The 16,185-nt window shown below is 39.3% G+C and overlaps 1 protein-coding gene across 6 annotated transcripts in view; it reads right to left on the minus strand.

The window, feature by feature from the left end:
• CCDC171 (coiled-coil domain containing 171) overlaps nt 1–16,185 on the minus strand; it is a 383,549-nt gene that overhangs the window by 325,544 nt on the left and 41,820 nt on the right. For all 6 annotated transcript variants that reach the window (XM_074017436.1, XM_005581679.5, XM_045373284.3 and 3 more), the window contains one exon: nt 890–1,036. In XM_074017436.1, coding sequence (XP_073873537.1) covers nt 890–1,036 — 147 coding nt within the window. The remainder of the gene's footprint in view (nt 1–889; nt 1,037–16,185) is intronic.

The following is a 16,185-nucleotide window of genomic DNA, read 5'->3' on the forward strand; positions in this document are numbered from 1 at the left end:
TAAAAATTGTCATATGTTATTTTCTGCCTAGCCTCCTTATTGAATGTTTTTACTAGCGTTGATAATTTTAAAGCTGATTTTACTATTCATTTTATGTACATATCATCTAAAAATACTAGGAATCACACTTCCTTCCTCCCAAAAGTTATAATCTTTATTGCTGTTCTTAACAATGTTAGGTGACACAGTGAGTTTAGTAAGTGTTAACTCTAGCACTTTACCATTAAATACTCTTCCTAAGTATTCATTTGCCTAATAAAGATTATAAATTATATTTAGGACAAAACTTCTTTATCTGTTTAAATATTTCATTTCCCACAAAGCAAAGAAAAATTTTAAAAAGATGAACTAACAAATCAATTAGATTTCTCTTAAGATTAAAGTTATTTTCAGTATCATTCACTAATAAAAATCCTATTTTTCATCCTTAAATTGATGCTCCTTTCCCAAGTAAAGTCTCATCTGAAAATCATTCCACATAACCATACATGATTCAAACTACAAAATTAAAATGTAATATCACTTTTATCATTTAGAACTTATGTACACCAAAACTTTTCCTGCATTGCTTACTCAACCTAACAATGTAAACAATTACTCTCAAACTTCCCAAATATTTCACGAGAGTCAATTGTTCAAAAGCGAACAGATTTTTTTAAACTAGGGCAAAACACAAAATACTCAGATACAAAAGTTTTCAAAGAAGCCAAATATACATTATAAACAGGTATTCCTAAAATTAGTTTTATATATTATCACAAAGTAAAACTCTCCAACCTTAAATCACAGAATGGGTTTTACATACGTGCGTGTGTGTGTGTGTGTGTGTGTGTGTGTGTGTGTGTATGAAAGTTTGTACACATATATATTAAAGAATAAGAAAATGTACCTCAAATTCTTTTCTAAGGCGTTCCTCTCGTTGAGTGCTAAATTCAAGTTCACTTGTTTGTCGCCGTAAAAGGTCAGAGCAGTCCATATGTTCTGTTTCTAATTTTTCTACTTTCTTATGCATATTTTGCACAGCAGTATCTTGCTCCTGGAAAATAATTCATTTTTGCATCAATAAAGTTTATAAGCCATCAATGACTAAGAGTCACTCCAATAGAAGACAGGGAGTAACTAAATCTGTGCTTCAACCATAATAATAGGTTAATTTATATAAGCAAAAGAGGCCTAGATATTTTCCATCAGTGTTTCAGAATGTCCATGTGTTTAAAAGCACTACTGAAGTTTTACAGTTCAAAAACTCTGATTAATATTACAATGGAAACTCTTATAGCATATAACAAAGTTATATTAGTTTAACTGACCTCTGAAGGTATTTATGTAATGCTGTAGTTCAATAATCATATATAATGCTTCCCCTTCCCATTAAAATTTGTAAATGTATATTACCCTTTGTGTAACAAGAAATGATTAACTTGAATGCCTAATAATGTTTATAATGCTTACATGAGCTCACGGTACTTATATTACATGCTTATATTACAAGCTTTTAAAATTGCATCCACTAGATGGCTGTGTTTCATTTCCTCTTAGATTTTCGAAAAGCTTTGAAATCTTTGCTTGGCTATTGAAAAGGAAATAACTTCAGGTAGTCTTATACTAAAATCTCTCAATCCCCTTTCCCAACTAAACACAGAAATGGGAGTTGAATTTTATTGAAAAAGTTCAAACGTAAAGTTCACACATATATCAAAGGCATTCTCCACCTTAACTAATCTAGATTCACTGTTCTCATTTAAGGCCTTTAACAAAGTCCTCTTTCCCGTATTTCCCTCACCAGAGTAATGTTATTCATGGACAAACACATTATGAATATGTACATATGCTTCCAAGAATACCTAGCCACTCAAAAGATACAATTAGAATCTGAGTATGTTGCAAACATCAAATATAATTCCCTATGAAAGATTCTAGTTTGAAAAACACCCAGCATCCTAAGTCCACAGTGAAAAGATGAGGAAACATTTAAAATTCAACTTCTTATTTCATATCTCCAACTTCTTATTTCTTTTTTTTTTTAACTTTTGTTTTAGGTTCAGGGCTACATATATAGGTTTGTTATACAGGTAAACTCGTGTCACAGGGATTTGTTGTACAGATTATTTCATCACCCAGGTACTCAGCCTAGTATCCAATAGTTATTTTTTTCTGATCCTCTTCCTTCTTCTACTCTCCACCCTCATATAGGATCCAGTGTGTGTTGTTCCCCTCTTTGTGTCCACGTGTTCTCATTGTTTGGTTCCCACTTAGAAGTGAGAACATGTGGTATTTGGTTTTCTGTTCCTGTGTTAGTTTGCTAAGGATAATGGCCTCCAGCTCCATCCATGTTCCTGCAAAGGATATTATCTCATTCTTTTTTATGGCTGCATTGTATTTAATGGTGTATATATACCACATTTTCTTTATCTAGTCTAACACTGATACGCATTTAGGTTGACTCCATGTCTTTGCTATTGTGAATAGTGCTGCAATGAACATATGCATGCCATGTGTCTTTGTGGTAGAACAATTTCTACTCCTTTGAGGATATAGTCTTTGTGGTAGAACAATTTCTACTCCTTTGAGGACATACCCAGAAATGGGATTGCTGGATCAAATGATAGCTCTGTTTTTAGTTCTTTCAGGAATTGCCACACGGTTTTCCACAATGGTTGAATGCACTTACACTCTCGCCAATAATGCATGAGTATTCCCTTTTCTCCACAACCTTGCCAGCATCTGTTATTTTTTTGACTTTTTAATAATAGTCATTCTGACTGGTGTGAGATTCCAATTCCTTATTCTTGTTCTTATGAATCCTCTTATGCATAAGATTACTATTCTATAGCAGACTATACATGAACTCTTAATAATTACTTTCTTCAGTTAATAGAATTCTTAATACAGGCATACCTTAGAAATATGGCTGGTTCAGTTCCAGACCACTGCCATAAAGCAAATATTGCAATCAAGTGAGTCACATCAATTTTTGTTTCCAAAAAATTGCAAATAAAAGTAATGCTTGCACTATACTGTAATCTATTAAGTGTGCAATCGCATTATATATAAAAAAAATATTTATTTTAATTTAAAAATACTTTATTGAGGCCAGGCGCTGTGGCTCACGTCTGTAATCCCAGGACTTTGGGAGGCCAAGGTGGATGGATCACTTGAGCCCAGGAGTCCGAGACAAGCCTGGCCAACATGGCAAAACCCCATCTCTACTAAAAATACAAAACTTAGCCAGGTGTGGGGGCACACATCTGTAATCCCAGCTACTGCGGGAGGCTGAGGCAGGAGAATCGCTTGAACCCGGGAAGCAGAGATTGCAGTGAGTTAATATCACGCCACTGCACTCCAGCCTGGGCAACAGAGCAAGACTCTGTCTCAAAAATAAATAAATAAAATTAAAATACTTTATTGCTTAAAAAAAAAAAAAAAAGATGCTAACCATCATCTGGCCCTTCAGGAAGTCATCATCTTTAATGGTGGAAAGTCCTAACTCAACGTTTGTTGATGACTGTTGACTGATCAGGGTGGTAGTGGCTGAAGGCTGGGCAGTCAGGGGCAGTTTCTTAAAATAAGGCAACAAAGAAGTTTGTTACATTGGTTGACTCTTTCTTCAAAACGTTTTCTCTGTAGCAATGCTGCCTGATAGCATTTTACTAGCAGTAGAACCTCTTTCAAAACTGAAACCCTATGGCTGCTTTAGCAACTAAGTTTATGTAATACTCTAAATCTTTTGCTGTCATTTCAATAATGTTCACAGCATCTCCACCAGGAGGAGTTTCCATCTCAAGAAACTATTTTCTTTGGTCATCTATAAGAAGCAACTCCTCATCCATTCAAGTTTTATGAATGCATGAGATTGCAGCAATTCAGTCACATCTTCAGGCTCTGCCTCTAATGCTAGTTTTCTCACTATTTCCAACACATCTACAGTAACTTCTTCCACTGAAGTCTAAAACTCCATCGAAGTTATCCATAAGGACTGGAACCAACTTCCTCCAAACTCCTGTTAATGTTGACATTTTGACCTCCTCTCGTGAATCACAAATGGTCTTAAGGGCATCTAGAATGGCAAATCCTTTCCAGAAAATTTTTGATTTAATTTGCCTAGATCCATCAGAAGAATCACTATCTATGTCAGCTATAGCCTTATGAAATGTATGTCTTAAGTAATAAGACTTGAAAGTCAAAATTCTTCACTGATGCATGGGCTGCTGAATGGATGTTGTGTTAGCAAGAATGAAAACATTAACCTCCTTGTACACAACCATCAGAGTTCTTCAGTAACCAAGTACATTGTCAACAAACAATAATATTTTGAGAACAATCTTTTTTTTTTCTGAGCAGCAGGTTTCAACAGTGGGCTTAAATATTCAGTTAAATATTCTGTAAAGAGATGAGCTGTCATCCGGGCTTTGTTGTCCCATTTATAGAGCACAGGCATAGTATATGCAGCATAATTCTTAAGGGCCCTAGGATATGGAGAACGATAAATGAGCATTGACTTCAACTTAAACTCACTAGCAATATTAGCCCCTAACAAGAGAGTCATCCTGTCCTTTGAAGCATTAAAGCTGGGCACTGACTTCTCTCTAGCTCTGAAACACCTAGATGACATCTTCCAATAGAAGACTGTTTTGTCTGCAAGTTTAGTGTAGCCACCTTCATCAATTATTTTAGCTAGATCTTTGGGATTACTTGCTGCAGCTTCTATATCAGCAGTTGGTTTCACTTTGCACTTTTATATTATGTAGAAGTCTTCTTTCCCTAAACGTCATGAACCAATCTGTCCCAGCATCCAACTTTTTTTCTCCAAATTCCTCACCTCTCTCAGCCTTCATCAAATTGAAGAGAGTTAGGGTCTTGTTCTAAATTACACTTTGGCTTAAGGGAATGTTGTGGCTGGTTTGATCTATCCACACCACTACAACTGTCTTCATGTCAGCAATAAGAATGACTGACTCTCTTATCACTTACGTGTTCACTAAAGTAGCACTTTTAATTTCCTTCAAAAACTTTTCCTTTGCATTCACAACTTGGCTGTTCGGCACAAAAGACAAAGCATTTGGCCTGTCCTGGTTTTGAACATTCCGTCCTCACTAAGCTTAATCATTTCTAGCTTTTGATTTAAAGTGAGACAGGTATGAGCCTTCCTTTCACCTGAACACTTAGAGGACATTGTAGAGTTAACTGGTCTAATTTCAATTTTGCTGTGTCTCAAGGAATAGGGAGGCCAGAGGAGAGGGAGAGAGTTGGAAGAACGGTTGGAGAGGAGTAGGGAGAACACATACATTTATAAATTAAGTTCATCACCTTATGCAGGCATGGTTCATGGTGCCCCAAAACAATTACAATAGCAGTAACATAAAGACCACTGGTCAGGGGAGGGGCCAAGATGGCCAAATAGAAACAGCTGCAGTCTGCAGTGCCTAGCAAGACCAACACAGAAGGTGGGTGATTTCTGCATTTCCAACCGAGGTACCCAGTTCATCTCACTGGGACTGGTTAGGCACTGGGTGCAACCCACGCAGAACAAGCAGAAGCAGCACTGGGCGTCACTTCACCCTGGAAGTGCAAGGATCCAGGGAACTCCCTCCCCCAGCCAGCTAGGGGAAGTGGTGAGGAACTGTGCTACCCGCCCTGAGTACTATGCTTTTCCCATGGATTTTTGCAATCTGCAGATCAGGAGATTCCCTCGTGAGCCTACATCACCAGGGCCCTGGGTTTCAAGCACAAAACTGGGTGGCTGTTTGGGCAGACACCGAGCTGCAGGAGTTTTTTCGTACTCCAGTGGCACCTGGAACTCCAGCAAGAAAGGAGAACCGTCCACTCCTCTGGAAAGGGGGATGAACCCAGGGACCCAAGAAATCTAGCTCAGCAGGTCCCACTCCCATGGAGCCCAGCAAGCTAAGAACCACTGGCTTGAAAGTCTTGCTGCCAGCACAGCAGTCTGGAGTTGACCTGGGATGACAGAGCTTGGTGGGGGAAGGAGCAACCGCCATTACTGAGGCTTTAGTAGGTAGTTTTCCCGCAACAGTGCTAAGGAGACTGGGAGGTTCGGACTGGGCAGAGTCACCACAGCACAGCAAAGTGGCTGTGGCCAGACTGCTTCTCTGGATTCCTCCTCACTGGGCAGGACATCTCTGCAAGATATGCAGCAGTTCAGTCAGGAGCTTACAGAGAAAACTCTCATCCTGGTGGGACAGAGCACCTGGGGGAAGGGATGCAGTCGCAGCTTCAGTGGACTTAAATCTTTCCCGCCTGTCAGCTCTGAAGACAGCGGCTGATCTTGACAAGGGGGAATTCTCCCAGCACAGTGCACCAGCTCTGCTAAAGGACAGACTGTCTCCTCAAGTGGGTCCCTGATCCCCAGGCCTCCTGACTGGGAGAGACCTCCCAATAGCGGTTGACAGACACCTCACACAGGAGAGCTCTGGCTGGCATCAGGCGGTGCCCGTCTGGGACAAAGTTTCCAGAGGAAGCAGCAGGCAGCAATCTTTGCTGTTCTCCAGCCTCCACTGGTAATACCCAGGCAAACAGGATCTGCAAACTGCAGCAGACCTGCAGAAGTCCAGCAAACTGCAGCAGACCTGCAGAAGACGGACCTGTTAGAAGAAAAACTAACAGAAAGCAACAACATCAACATCAACATAAAGAACCATCCCCTAAAAAACCCCATCCAAAGATCATCAGCCTCAAAGATCAAAGGTAGGTAAATTCACAAAGATGAGGAAAAGTCAGCACAAAAATGCGGACAATTCCAAAAGCCAGAATGACTTTTCTCCTCCAAATGATCACAACACCTCTTCAGCAAGGGCGCAAAACTGGACAGAGAATGGGACTGGGGAAGTGACAGAAGTAGGTTTCAGAAGGTGGGTAATAACAAACTCCTCTGAACTAAAGGAGCATGTTCTAACAAAGCAAAAAAGCTAAGAACTTCTGATAAAAGGTTATTACAGGAACTGCTAACTAGAATAACCAGTATAGAGAGGAACATAAATTCCATGTGACACGCCTGCTCCCCCTTTGCCTTCCACCATGACTGTAACCTTCCTGAGGCCTCCCCAGAAGCCGAGCAGATGTTAGCACCATGCTTCCTGTAAAGCATGCAGGATGATGAGCCAGTTAATTAAATCTCTTTTCTTATAAATTACCTAGTCTCAAGTATTTCTTCATAGCAACGTAAGAATGGCCAAATACAAATAGTATTATGAACAACCTTATGTAATATTTTTTCCTAAGAGTACTTTTATATATAAAAGCACTTTTAAGAACATTATGCACTACACTACACAAGTATAAAAAAACTATTATTATATATGATAGGTCCTCCTCCTTCAATCACTCAATAGCACCAGTATTAATTCAGTCACTGTTAAATTATATGCCTTCTTAAATTACAAATACATAACCTCCAACTTTCAGTCATTCACGTAGATACTTGTCTACTTTAAAGTAAATAAATAGCAATTTACACGGTTAATCATAAACCAAATAATTTTAAATAATAACAAAATACAGTCTATAACCAAAAGATGCTTATATCCTAGTTGATTGAAAATATTTTATATAGTATTTGTGAAATAAAGTAAAATAAACTGTTTAGGAAGTCTCATGAGATTTATCTATAAAAAAAAATCATAGGCCAGGCACAGTGGCTCACTTCTGTAATCCCAGCACTTTGGGAGGCCAAGGTGGGTAGATCCCTTGAACTCAAGAGTTCAAGACCAGACTGGGCAACATGGCAAAACATCATCCCTAAAAAATAAACAAAAATGGCCAGGCATGGTGGCTCACACCTGTAATCCCAGCATTTGGGAGGCCAAGGCGGGCAGACCACTTGTGGTCAGGAGTTCGAGATCAACCTGGCCAACATGGTGAAAACTTGTCTCTACTAAAAGTATAAAACATGAGCCGGTGTGGTGGCACACACCTGTAATCCCAGCTGCTCGGGAGGCTGAGGCAGGAGAATCGCTTGAACCCAGGAGGCAGAGGTTACAGTGAGCCGAGATTGTACAACTGCACTCCAGCTTAGGTGACAGAGTAAGACTCCATCTCGAAATAATAAATAAACAAAAATTAGCCAGCGTTGTGGCACATGCCTGTGGTCCCAGCTACTTGGAGGGCTGAGGTGGGAGGATCACTTGCGCCTAGGAGGCAGAGACCGCAGCGAGCTGAGATCATGCCAATGTACTCCAGTCTGGGGACAGAGTGAGACCCTGTCTCAGAAAAAAAAAATCACATGTGATTCCCATTTTACTGACAAATCATGCAGAAAGACAACACATAATAATTTAAATTCCTTTACAATAAACAAAGAGTGAGCCCACTATTCCATGTAGTTTGAATTTAATCCTTTGAAGAAAAAAAAGAACCTGGAAAATCAAAGGCCAATCAGTTAGGGCTTATTAAGTTTATTTTGGTGATATATTACCACTGTGACAGTTGACCTATATTTAATATTACTAACCAAATAGCTTTTATTTAAGAGTATTTCAACATTTAGATAAAATTCTGACCTAACAATCACATTTTCAATGCAGCGGTCAGGTAGTCACTTAATATTATATGATAATTTCTATTCTATTCTTGGATACGAATACAAATACACACATAGATATAGACACATACAAACACACAAACATGTTTTCATAGAAAAAGACGTTTTCCTAAAACAGTACAGATGTTTAGGAATTCTACTCAAGAGTAGAGATACTTAGAAATTCCATATGAAGAAAAGTTATATTACATTAATTAACTGATTACATTGAGTTAGAATTACCTTGATTGATTTTCTAATGTTAAACCCACCTGACATCAATTGTATAGTCTTTTATATTTTATCTTCTTAAAATCTTGCTACGTCTGGTTAGCTAATATTTTGTATAGTATTTTTGCATATATATAAATAACTGAGATTAGCTATAATTATCTTTTCTTGTATCCTTGTCAGTTTGGTATTAATATTATGTTATCAAGATGTTTCCATTCTCTAGAGGAGTTTACATAAAACTGGAATTATTAGCTTCTTGAATGTTTCTTTTATTCATTGGTAAAACAATATGGGCCAGCAATTTTGACACCAACTCAATCTATGTAATGATTACCTACTATTCAGCTTTCCTATTTTCTACTTCTTCTTAAGTTAGATGGAGAAGGGGGAAGGATTGTATCTAGCCAAACAATCCTATGGTAAAGATAATGGTTGAAAAGCCTCACCCAGACACTCAAAGTTTCTAGGAAACTTTTTAGTCCTTCACTCTTAAAATGAGGAAACACGGCCGGGCGCGGTGGCTCAAGCCTGTAATCCCAGCACTTTGGGAGGCCGAGACGGGCGGATCACGAGGTCAGGAGATCGAGACCATCCTGGCTAACACGGTGAAACCCCGTCTCTACTAAAATACAAAAAAAATTAGCCGGGCGAGGTGGCGGGCGCCTGTAGTCCCAGCTACTCGGGAGGCTGAGGCAGGAGAATGGCGTGAACCCGGGAGGCGGGGCTTGCAGTGAGCTGAGATCCAGCCACTGCACTCCAGCCTGGGCAACAGAGCCAGACTCCGTCTCAAAAAAAAAAAAAAAAAAAAATGAGGAAACATGATATTTTAAAAAATTCTCCAACATGAAGATAAAATCTAAATCAAATAATGGCAAAGAGGGAGGGGCAACCTAAGATAAACAGATATTTAAAAACAAGAAAACTTCAAAATATCCTCAAAGAACATAAGCAGTTCCAGAACAGCAGATAAAGTACCACCAAAAATCCTTTCCTTCATAAAAGCAACAAGAACACTGGCAAAAATTATCTGAATCTAATTTCTCATTAACTCTTTAAATTAACCAAAAACTTGCAGTAATCCAAAAAGCATTTACTCAAGGAAACCGCTGAATCTCAGTAAGAGCAGTGAGATTTGTGGCATTTTAACTTGTACTATACTCATCCCCTCCCCACCAGCTCCTGAAAGCCTCAAAAATCAATTGCCTCAGAATAGTAGTAGCTTATGGAATCCAGCAGCCTAGCCAGCACTGTGGGGAAGGAGAGAAGAACAGGGTTGGAGCTCCCCAAAAGCCCCAGCCACAGAGAAACGGGCATATATATAGCCTTTGAAAAGCTCTGACATATTCCTGGCATTCAGAAAACCATTCAAGTGCAAGGCTATACTATGCCTAGTCCCTGAGAAGGCCCCACTCTCTCATCTCTGGCTGACCTTGAGCCTCTGTGCAAGTAGGAAGTGAAGGCTAAGCCAGAGTTTTAATCAGCCCACAAAAGCAGTGAATGCATACTCAAACATACAGAAAAAAACCACTCAGCAAAGGCTAGAAGACTTATTTGTTCACAGCATTTAAGAAAATCTTCTGTCCGTTCATTAGCTGACCATCTACAAACAGGTAGAGATCTCATTGGCCACACCTGACAAAGAATACACACTTCATAGATTTTGACCAGAAAAGTCACAGTCAACAACATAAAAAGGTGTTCAACATCATTAGTCATTAGAAAAATGCAAATCAAAACCACTTGTTTTGATTAGGCTTTCTTAAATGTATATATACATAACACTTATTTCAATGTTTAATATGAGTGTTTTGGGTCTTTATTTGGAAGTTTAGTGACTTTTTTTTACCAGAAATATGCTCCAAGAACTTAACTCATTTATATCAATTAACCTATGATAAAACTGGTTTCATTCTACGTCATTCACTTAAAGTCACAATTCCAAAGAACCTATGAATGATGTTAAATAAGGACTTCTATTTCATGCCACTAAGACGGTTATCATCAAAAAGACTGATGATAACAGGTGATAGCAAAGATGTAGAGAAACTGGAATTCTCAAACATTACTCATACTGTCATTCAGCAGCATTAGAAAACAGTCCATCAGTTCCTCAAAAAGCTAACCATAAGATTACTATTTGACCCAGAAATTCTAATACTGCGTATATACCCAAGAGAACAGAAAATCTATGTCAACACAAAAATTTGTATTTAGAACCCCCAACAAAATAGTCTACGGCATTTAATAAATCTCAAATAGGCAACAGGGCCTAGGGCCGCCCACCACATCAGCTAAGCATCTACCATCCTGTCACCATTATATAAACCTGCAGAAAAGTGTTAAATACAGAAGTTCAGTCCTCAAACAGATGTTCAGAGGGAAAAACAAACTAGTAAGAAAGGTAAGAACTCCAACTCTTTTTATAAATAGAAGATCAAAATAAAGCCACCAAAGTATCAGGAAATTGCAAAGAATGGCATGGAAACTATGCAAATATGCAAACTATTCAAAAGTAAGAAAGAGAAAAAATAACAAAGGCAGAAATGAACAAAACACACAAAAGACAACGTGCCCAACCAAGAAAATCATCAAAGCTCAAGAACAGGGGCACATTCAACACAACAGTTAAAATACTTCTAATACTAAAAACATTTGGTAAAACCAGAATTCAAATATGAGATGAAAAGTGAGACTGCAGTTCTATGAGAAGATCATAAGTTAAAAAGAACACCAAGAGGAGACCACTAGTTAAACAGATCTGATTAAACATAGCTAAGCATCTCTCCTAAAATGCCACTTAAATGAAAGTAAAAAATAAAAACAAATGGCAGAAACAATGAATGGTGGAGAAAATGACAGACAACAAAAGATGTCAGAAGCAAATTTGGAAGACAGAAAGCAAACGGACAAGTGATAATGACTTAGGTTTCAGCTTTTTCACCTTTTCTAAATGTGTAAAAAGGGAGAAGCCTAGTAGCAAGCTGATTTACAGCCACAAAAGCTCAGAAATTGGAGGCACAATGTCTTAGTCCATCCAGCCTGCCATAACAAGATACCATAAACTAGGTAGCTTATAAAAAACAGAAATGCATTTCTCACAGTTCTGGAAGATGGAAAATGCAAGATCAAGGTGTTGGCAGATTCAATGTCTGGCAAGAGCCTACTTTCTAGTTTATAGAGGATGCTTTCTAGCTGTGTCCTAACACAGTGGAAGGGAAGAACTCTGGTTCTTCAGTCCCTTATAAAGGCACCAATTCTACTTAAGGTTTCCACCATCATGACCTAATAATCTCCCGAAGACCCCACCTCCTAATACCATTACAACAGTGATTAGGTTTCAACATACAGATTTAGGAGGGACACAAACATTCAGACCCTAGCAAAACAGCTAACTCTAAAGCCAAGCTATATAGTAAAAATGAATACAGGAGCATTGCTGGGAGCCTCTATAACCAGTACTTTATACTCTTGGGTTGCCTCTGCCAGCTCCCTCCCTGAAAAATTCCCCTCCATATCCTGGAAAAAGGGAAGGAGTTTACAAACTAGAGAGATTGATCAAAAGAGGTTCTGAGCATATGAAAAGCAAACACAACTAGAGGTTGGGGTAAGACACCTTATTAAAAATGAGATTAAGCAAAATCTGCAGAGTGGGCAGTTAGACCTCACAGTGCCCTGAACACTGACTCCTACACTCACAGCAATATAAGGAGGAGACTAAAGATTTCTTTCTAGGAAAACAACCAGGCTAAGAAAAAAGACATCGTAAGGTTCCCCAATTCAATGCAAGGGTTCCATATCCAAAGAGCTTCTTCTCAGCTTTTTAGTGCCTCATTCTTAAATATAAACACACAGTCTAGAATCACTGGACATTTGAGGAAAGGTTCTTGTATTAGGCTGTTCCCGCATGGCTATAAATACCTGAGCCCGGGTAATTTATAAAGAAAAGGGTTTAATTGGCTCACAGTTCTGCAGACTGTACAGGAAGCATGATGCTGGCATCACTTGGCTTCTGGGGAGGCCTCAGGAAACTTATAATCATGGTAGAAGGTGAAGGGGGAGCAGGCACGTCACATGGCCAGATCAGGAGCAAGACAAAGGAGGCACTACACACCTTTAAATGACCAGATCTTGTGAGAGCTCATTCATTATCACGAGGATAGTACCAAGAGGAATGGTGCTAAGCCATTCATGAGAAATGTGCCCCCAAGATCACCTCCCACCAGGCCCTATTTCCAACACTGGTGATTACATTTCAATATGAGATTTGGGCAGAGACACACATCCAAACTATATCACTTCTCATGTGAAACTCAGAGGCTACTACAAAATGAGGCCAGACACTCAGAGAAAATAAAGACCAGGCCAGGCACAGTGGCTCACACCTGTAATCCCAGCACTTTGGGAGGCCAAGGTGGGACAACCACTTGAGTCCAGGAGTTCAAGACCAGACTGGGCAACACAGTGAGACTCTGTCTCTACAAGGAACAGAAAAAAGTAGCCAGGTGTGGTGGTGCACATCTGTAGTCCCAGTTACTCGAGAGGCTGAGGTGGGAAGATGGCTTGAGAACAGGAGGTTTAAGCTGCAGTGAGCCATGAGTGAGCCATGCATTTCCAGCCTTTGCAGCAGAGCAAGACCCAGTCTCGAAAAGAAGACAAGACCATCAAGGGAGGGGTGGGGGGAAAAGCACCTTCAAAATAAGTATGACTTATACACTCAAAGAGTTAAATTAAGACATTACAAACATGAAACAAGGAGAATATACTAAGAAAGGTATCATCAAATAACAACGATGACCTCTTAGAAATTAAAAACCCAAAAGATGAAATAAAATGTAACAGAAAGGCTGCAATACAAAATTGAGAAAATCTCTCAGAAAATAAGAGTAAAAATATTAAAAGATGGACAATAAAAGAGATAAGCATTATAAGGATGTCAACTTTATGTCAAATTGATATATAAATGCAATCTAATTTTAATCAAAATTACAGCAAGGTCTCTTGATGGAATATAATAAGCCATTTCTCAAACTCACATAGAGAAGTAAAAGGCCAAGAATAACCCTTCCCCACCCCTAAAAGTAATAAGAATAAAGACAGAGGAACTTTCTCTACCAGATAAGACTTTTTCTAAAGGTATAGTGAATAAAACAATTTAGTACTGCTGCAGAAACAAACATGCAAGTGAAACAGAACCGAGTACCCAGGAACAAAGTCTTAGATATGAAAAAACTTGATGTATAATGGAAATGACATTATAAATCAATATGTGGTAAAAGAACAGACAATTGAATAGCTAGTACAGGGACACTTGGCTATCTATTTGGAAAAACAAAATTAGATCCCATCTCATGCTACATACACATTCTCTTTATGACTTTGGGTTATGTAAGACAAAACAATCACTACTATAAAGAAATATACTGATAAACTCAACTACATTAAAATTTAAGGGCCGGGCGCGGTGGCTCACGCCTGTAATCCCAGCACTTTGGGAGGCCGAGACAGGCGGATCACAAGATCAGGAGATCGAGACCATCCTGGCTAACACGGTGAAACCCCGTCTCTACTAAAAGTACAAAAAAAACTAGCCGGGCGAGGTGGCGGGCGCCTGTAGTCTCAGCTACTCAGGAGGCTGAGGTTGGAGAATGGCGTAAAACCCAGGAGGCGGAGCTTGTAGTGAGCCGAGTTCGCGCCACTGCACCCCAGCCTGGGTGACAGAGCAAAGACTCCGTCTCAAAAAAAAAAAAAAAAAAAATTTAAAACTAGGCCAGGTGCGGTGGCTCACGCCTGTAATCCCAGCACTTTGGAAGGCCAAGGCGGGTGGATCACCTGAGGTCAGGAGTTCAAGACCAGCCTGGCCAACATGGTAAAACCCTGTCTCTACTAAAAACACACAAAAAAAATTAGCTGGGCATGGTGATGGGCGCCTGTAATCCCAGCTCCTCAGGAGACTGACACAGGAGAATCGCTTGAACCTGGGAGACGGAGGTTGCAGTGAGCCAAGATCACACCACTGCACTCCAGCCTAGGTGAAAGAGTGAGACTCCATGTCCAAAAAAAAAAAAAAAAATTAACTGTTCATCATATACAATGTAAAGTGCCTCTCTGTCTCTACAAAGAAGAAAAAGATGTTTGCAAAAGGAATATACATAACCAAGGGTTAGTTACCAAATACATTCAAAAAAAAAAAAAACACCTTTTTTTTTTTTTTTTTTTTTTGAGACAGGGTCTCACTCTGTAGCCCAGGCTGTGATCACAGGACAGTACAGCCTTGATCTCCCAGGCTCAAGCAATCCTCTCACCTCAGCCTCCCTAGTAGCTGGGATCACAGGTGTATGCCACTATGCCTGGTTAATATATACATTTTTTTTTTCATTGAGATAGTGTCTCTGTTGCCCAGGTTGGTCTCGAACTCCTGGGCTCAAGCAATTCTCCCACCTCGGCCTCCTAAAGTGCTGGGATTACAGGCAGGAGCCACCATCCCCAGCCAAAAGCTCCTATTAAACAGTAAAAATATACCCAAAAATCCAAAAGAAAAAAGGCAAAAAATATAAACTGGCACTTACAAAAAAAGAAATATGAATGGCCAATAAACACAACATGGTCAATGTCAAGGAAGTGGAAATTTAAGCAAGAATGAGATACAATTTCACACATACCCTATTTCAAAAGAAATTAAGTCTGAAAAATACCAAGAGGCTGTGAAGGAGAAGAAACTCTTCTTTGAAATTGTTATACCCACTTAAGAGAACAATTTGGCACATGTTTTATACACACTAAACACATACCCACATAAAAAGGTTTGATGTTCATGGAATCACTGTCTGTAATAATTTAAACTTGGAAAGAACTTAAATCTCAATGTCAGTGTTATGATTTGAATGTTTGTCCCTTCCAAATCTCACGTTGAAATGTAATCCCCAATGTGACAGTACTGAGAGGTGGGGCCTTTAAGAGAGGACTGGGTCATGACAGCTCTGCCCTTGTGAATGGGTTAATCCATTCATGGATTAATGGATTAATGGGTTATCATGGGAGTGGAACTGGTGGCTTTACAAGAAGAGACCTGAGCTGGCATGCTCAGCCCACCACCATGTGATGCCCGTGCAGCCTTTGACCTCTGCAGAGTTCCCACCAGCAAAAAGGCCTTCGTCAGATGCAGTCCCTTGATATTAGATGTCTCAGTCTCCACAACTGCAAGAATAAATTCCTTTTCTTTATAAATTAACCAGCTTCATGTATTCTGTTATAAGCAACAGAAAATGGACAAGGCAGTCAGGTAATGACTAAATTATGGCACATGCACAAGATAAAATACTATACAGCAGTCAAATTGAATGAACAGAAGCTATTTTATTAATTTTAACAAATCTCAAAAATAGCCCAGGCATGGTGGCTCACACTTGTTATCCCACCAC

This window comes from Macaca fascicularis, chromosome 15 (genome assembly GCF_037993035.2).
Source record: "Macaca fascicularis isolate 582-1 chromosome 15, T2T-MFA8v1.1".
NCBI classification, from domain to species: domain Eukaryota; kingdom Metazoa; phylum Chordata; class Mammalia; order Primates; family Cercopithecidae; genus Macaca; species Macaca fascicularis.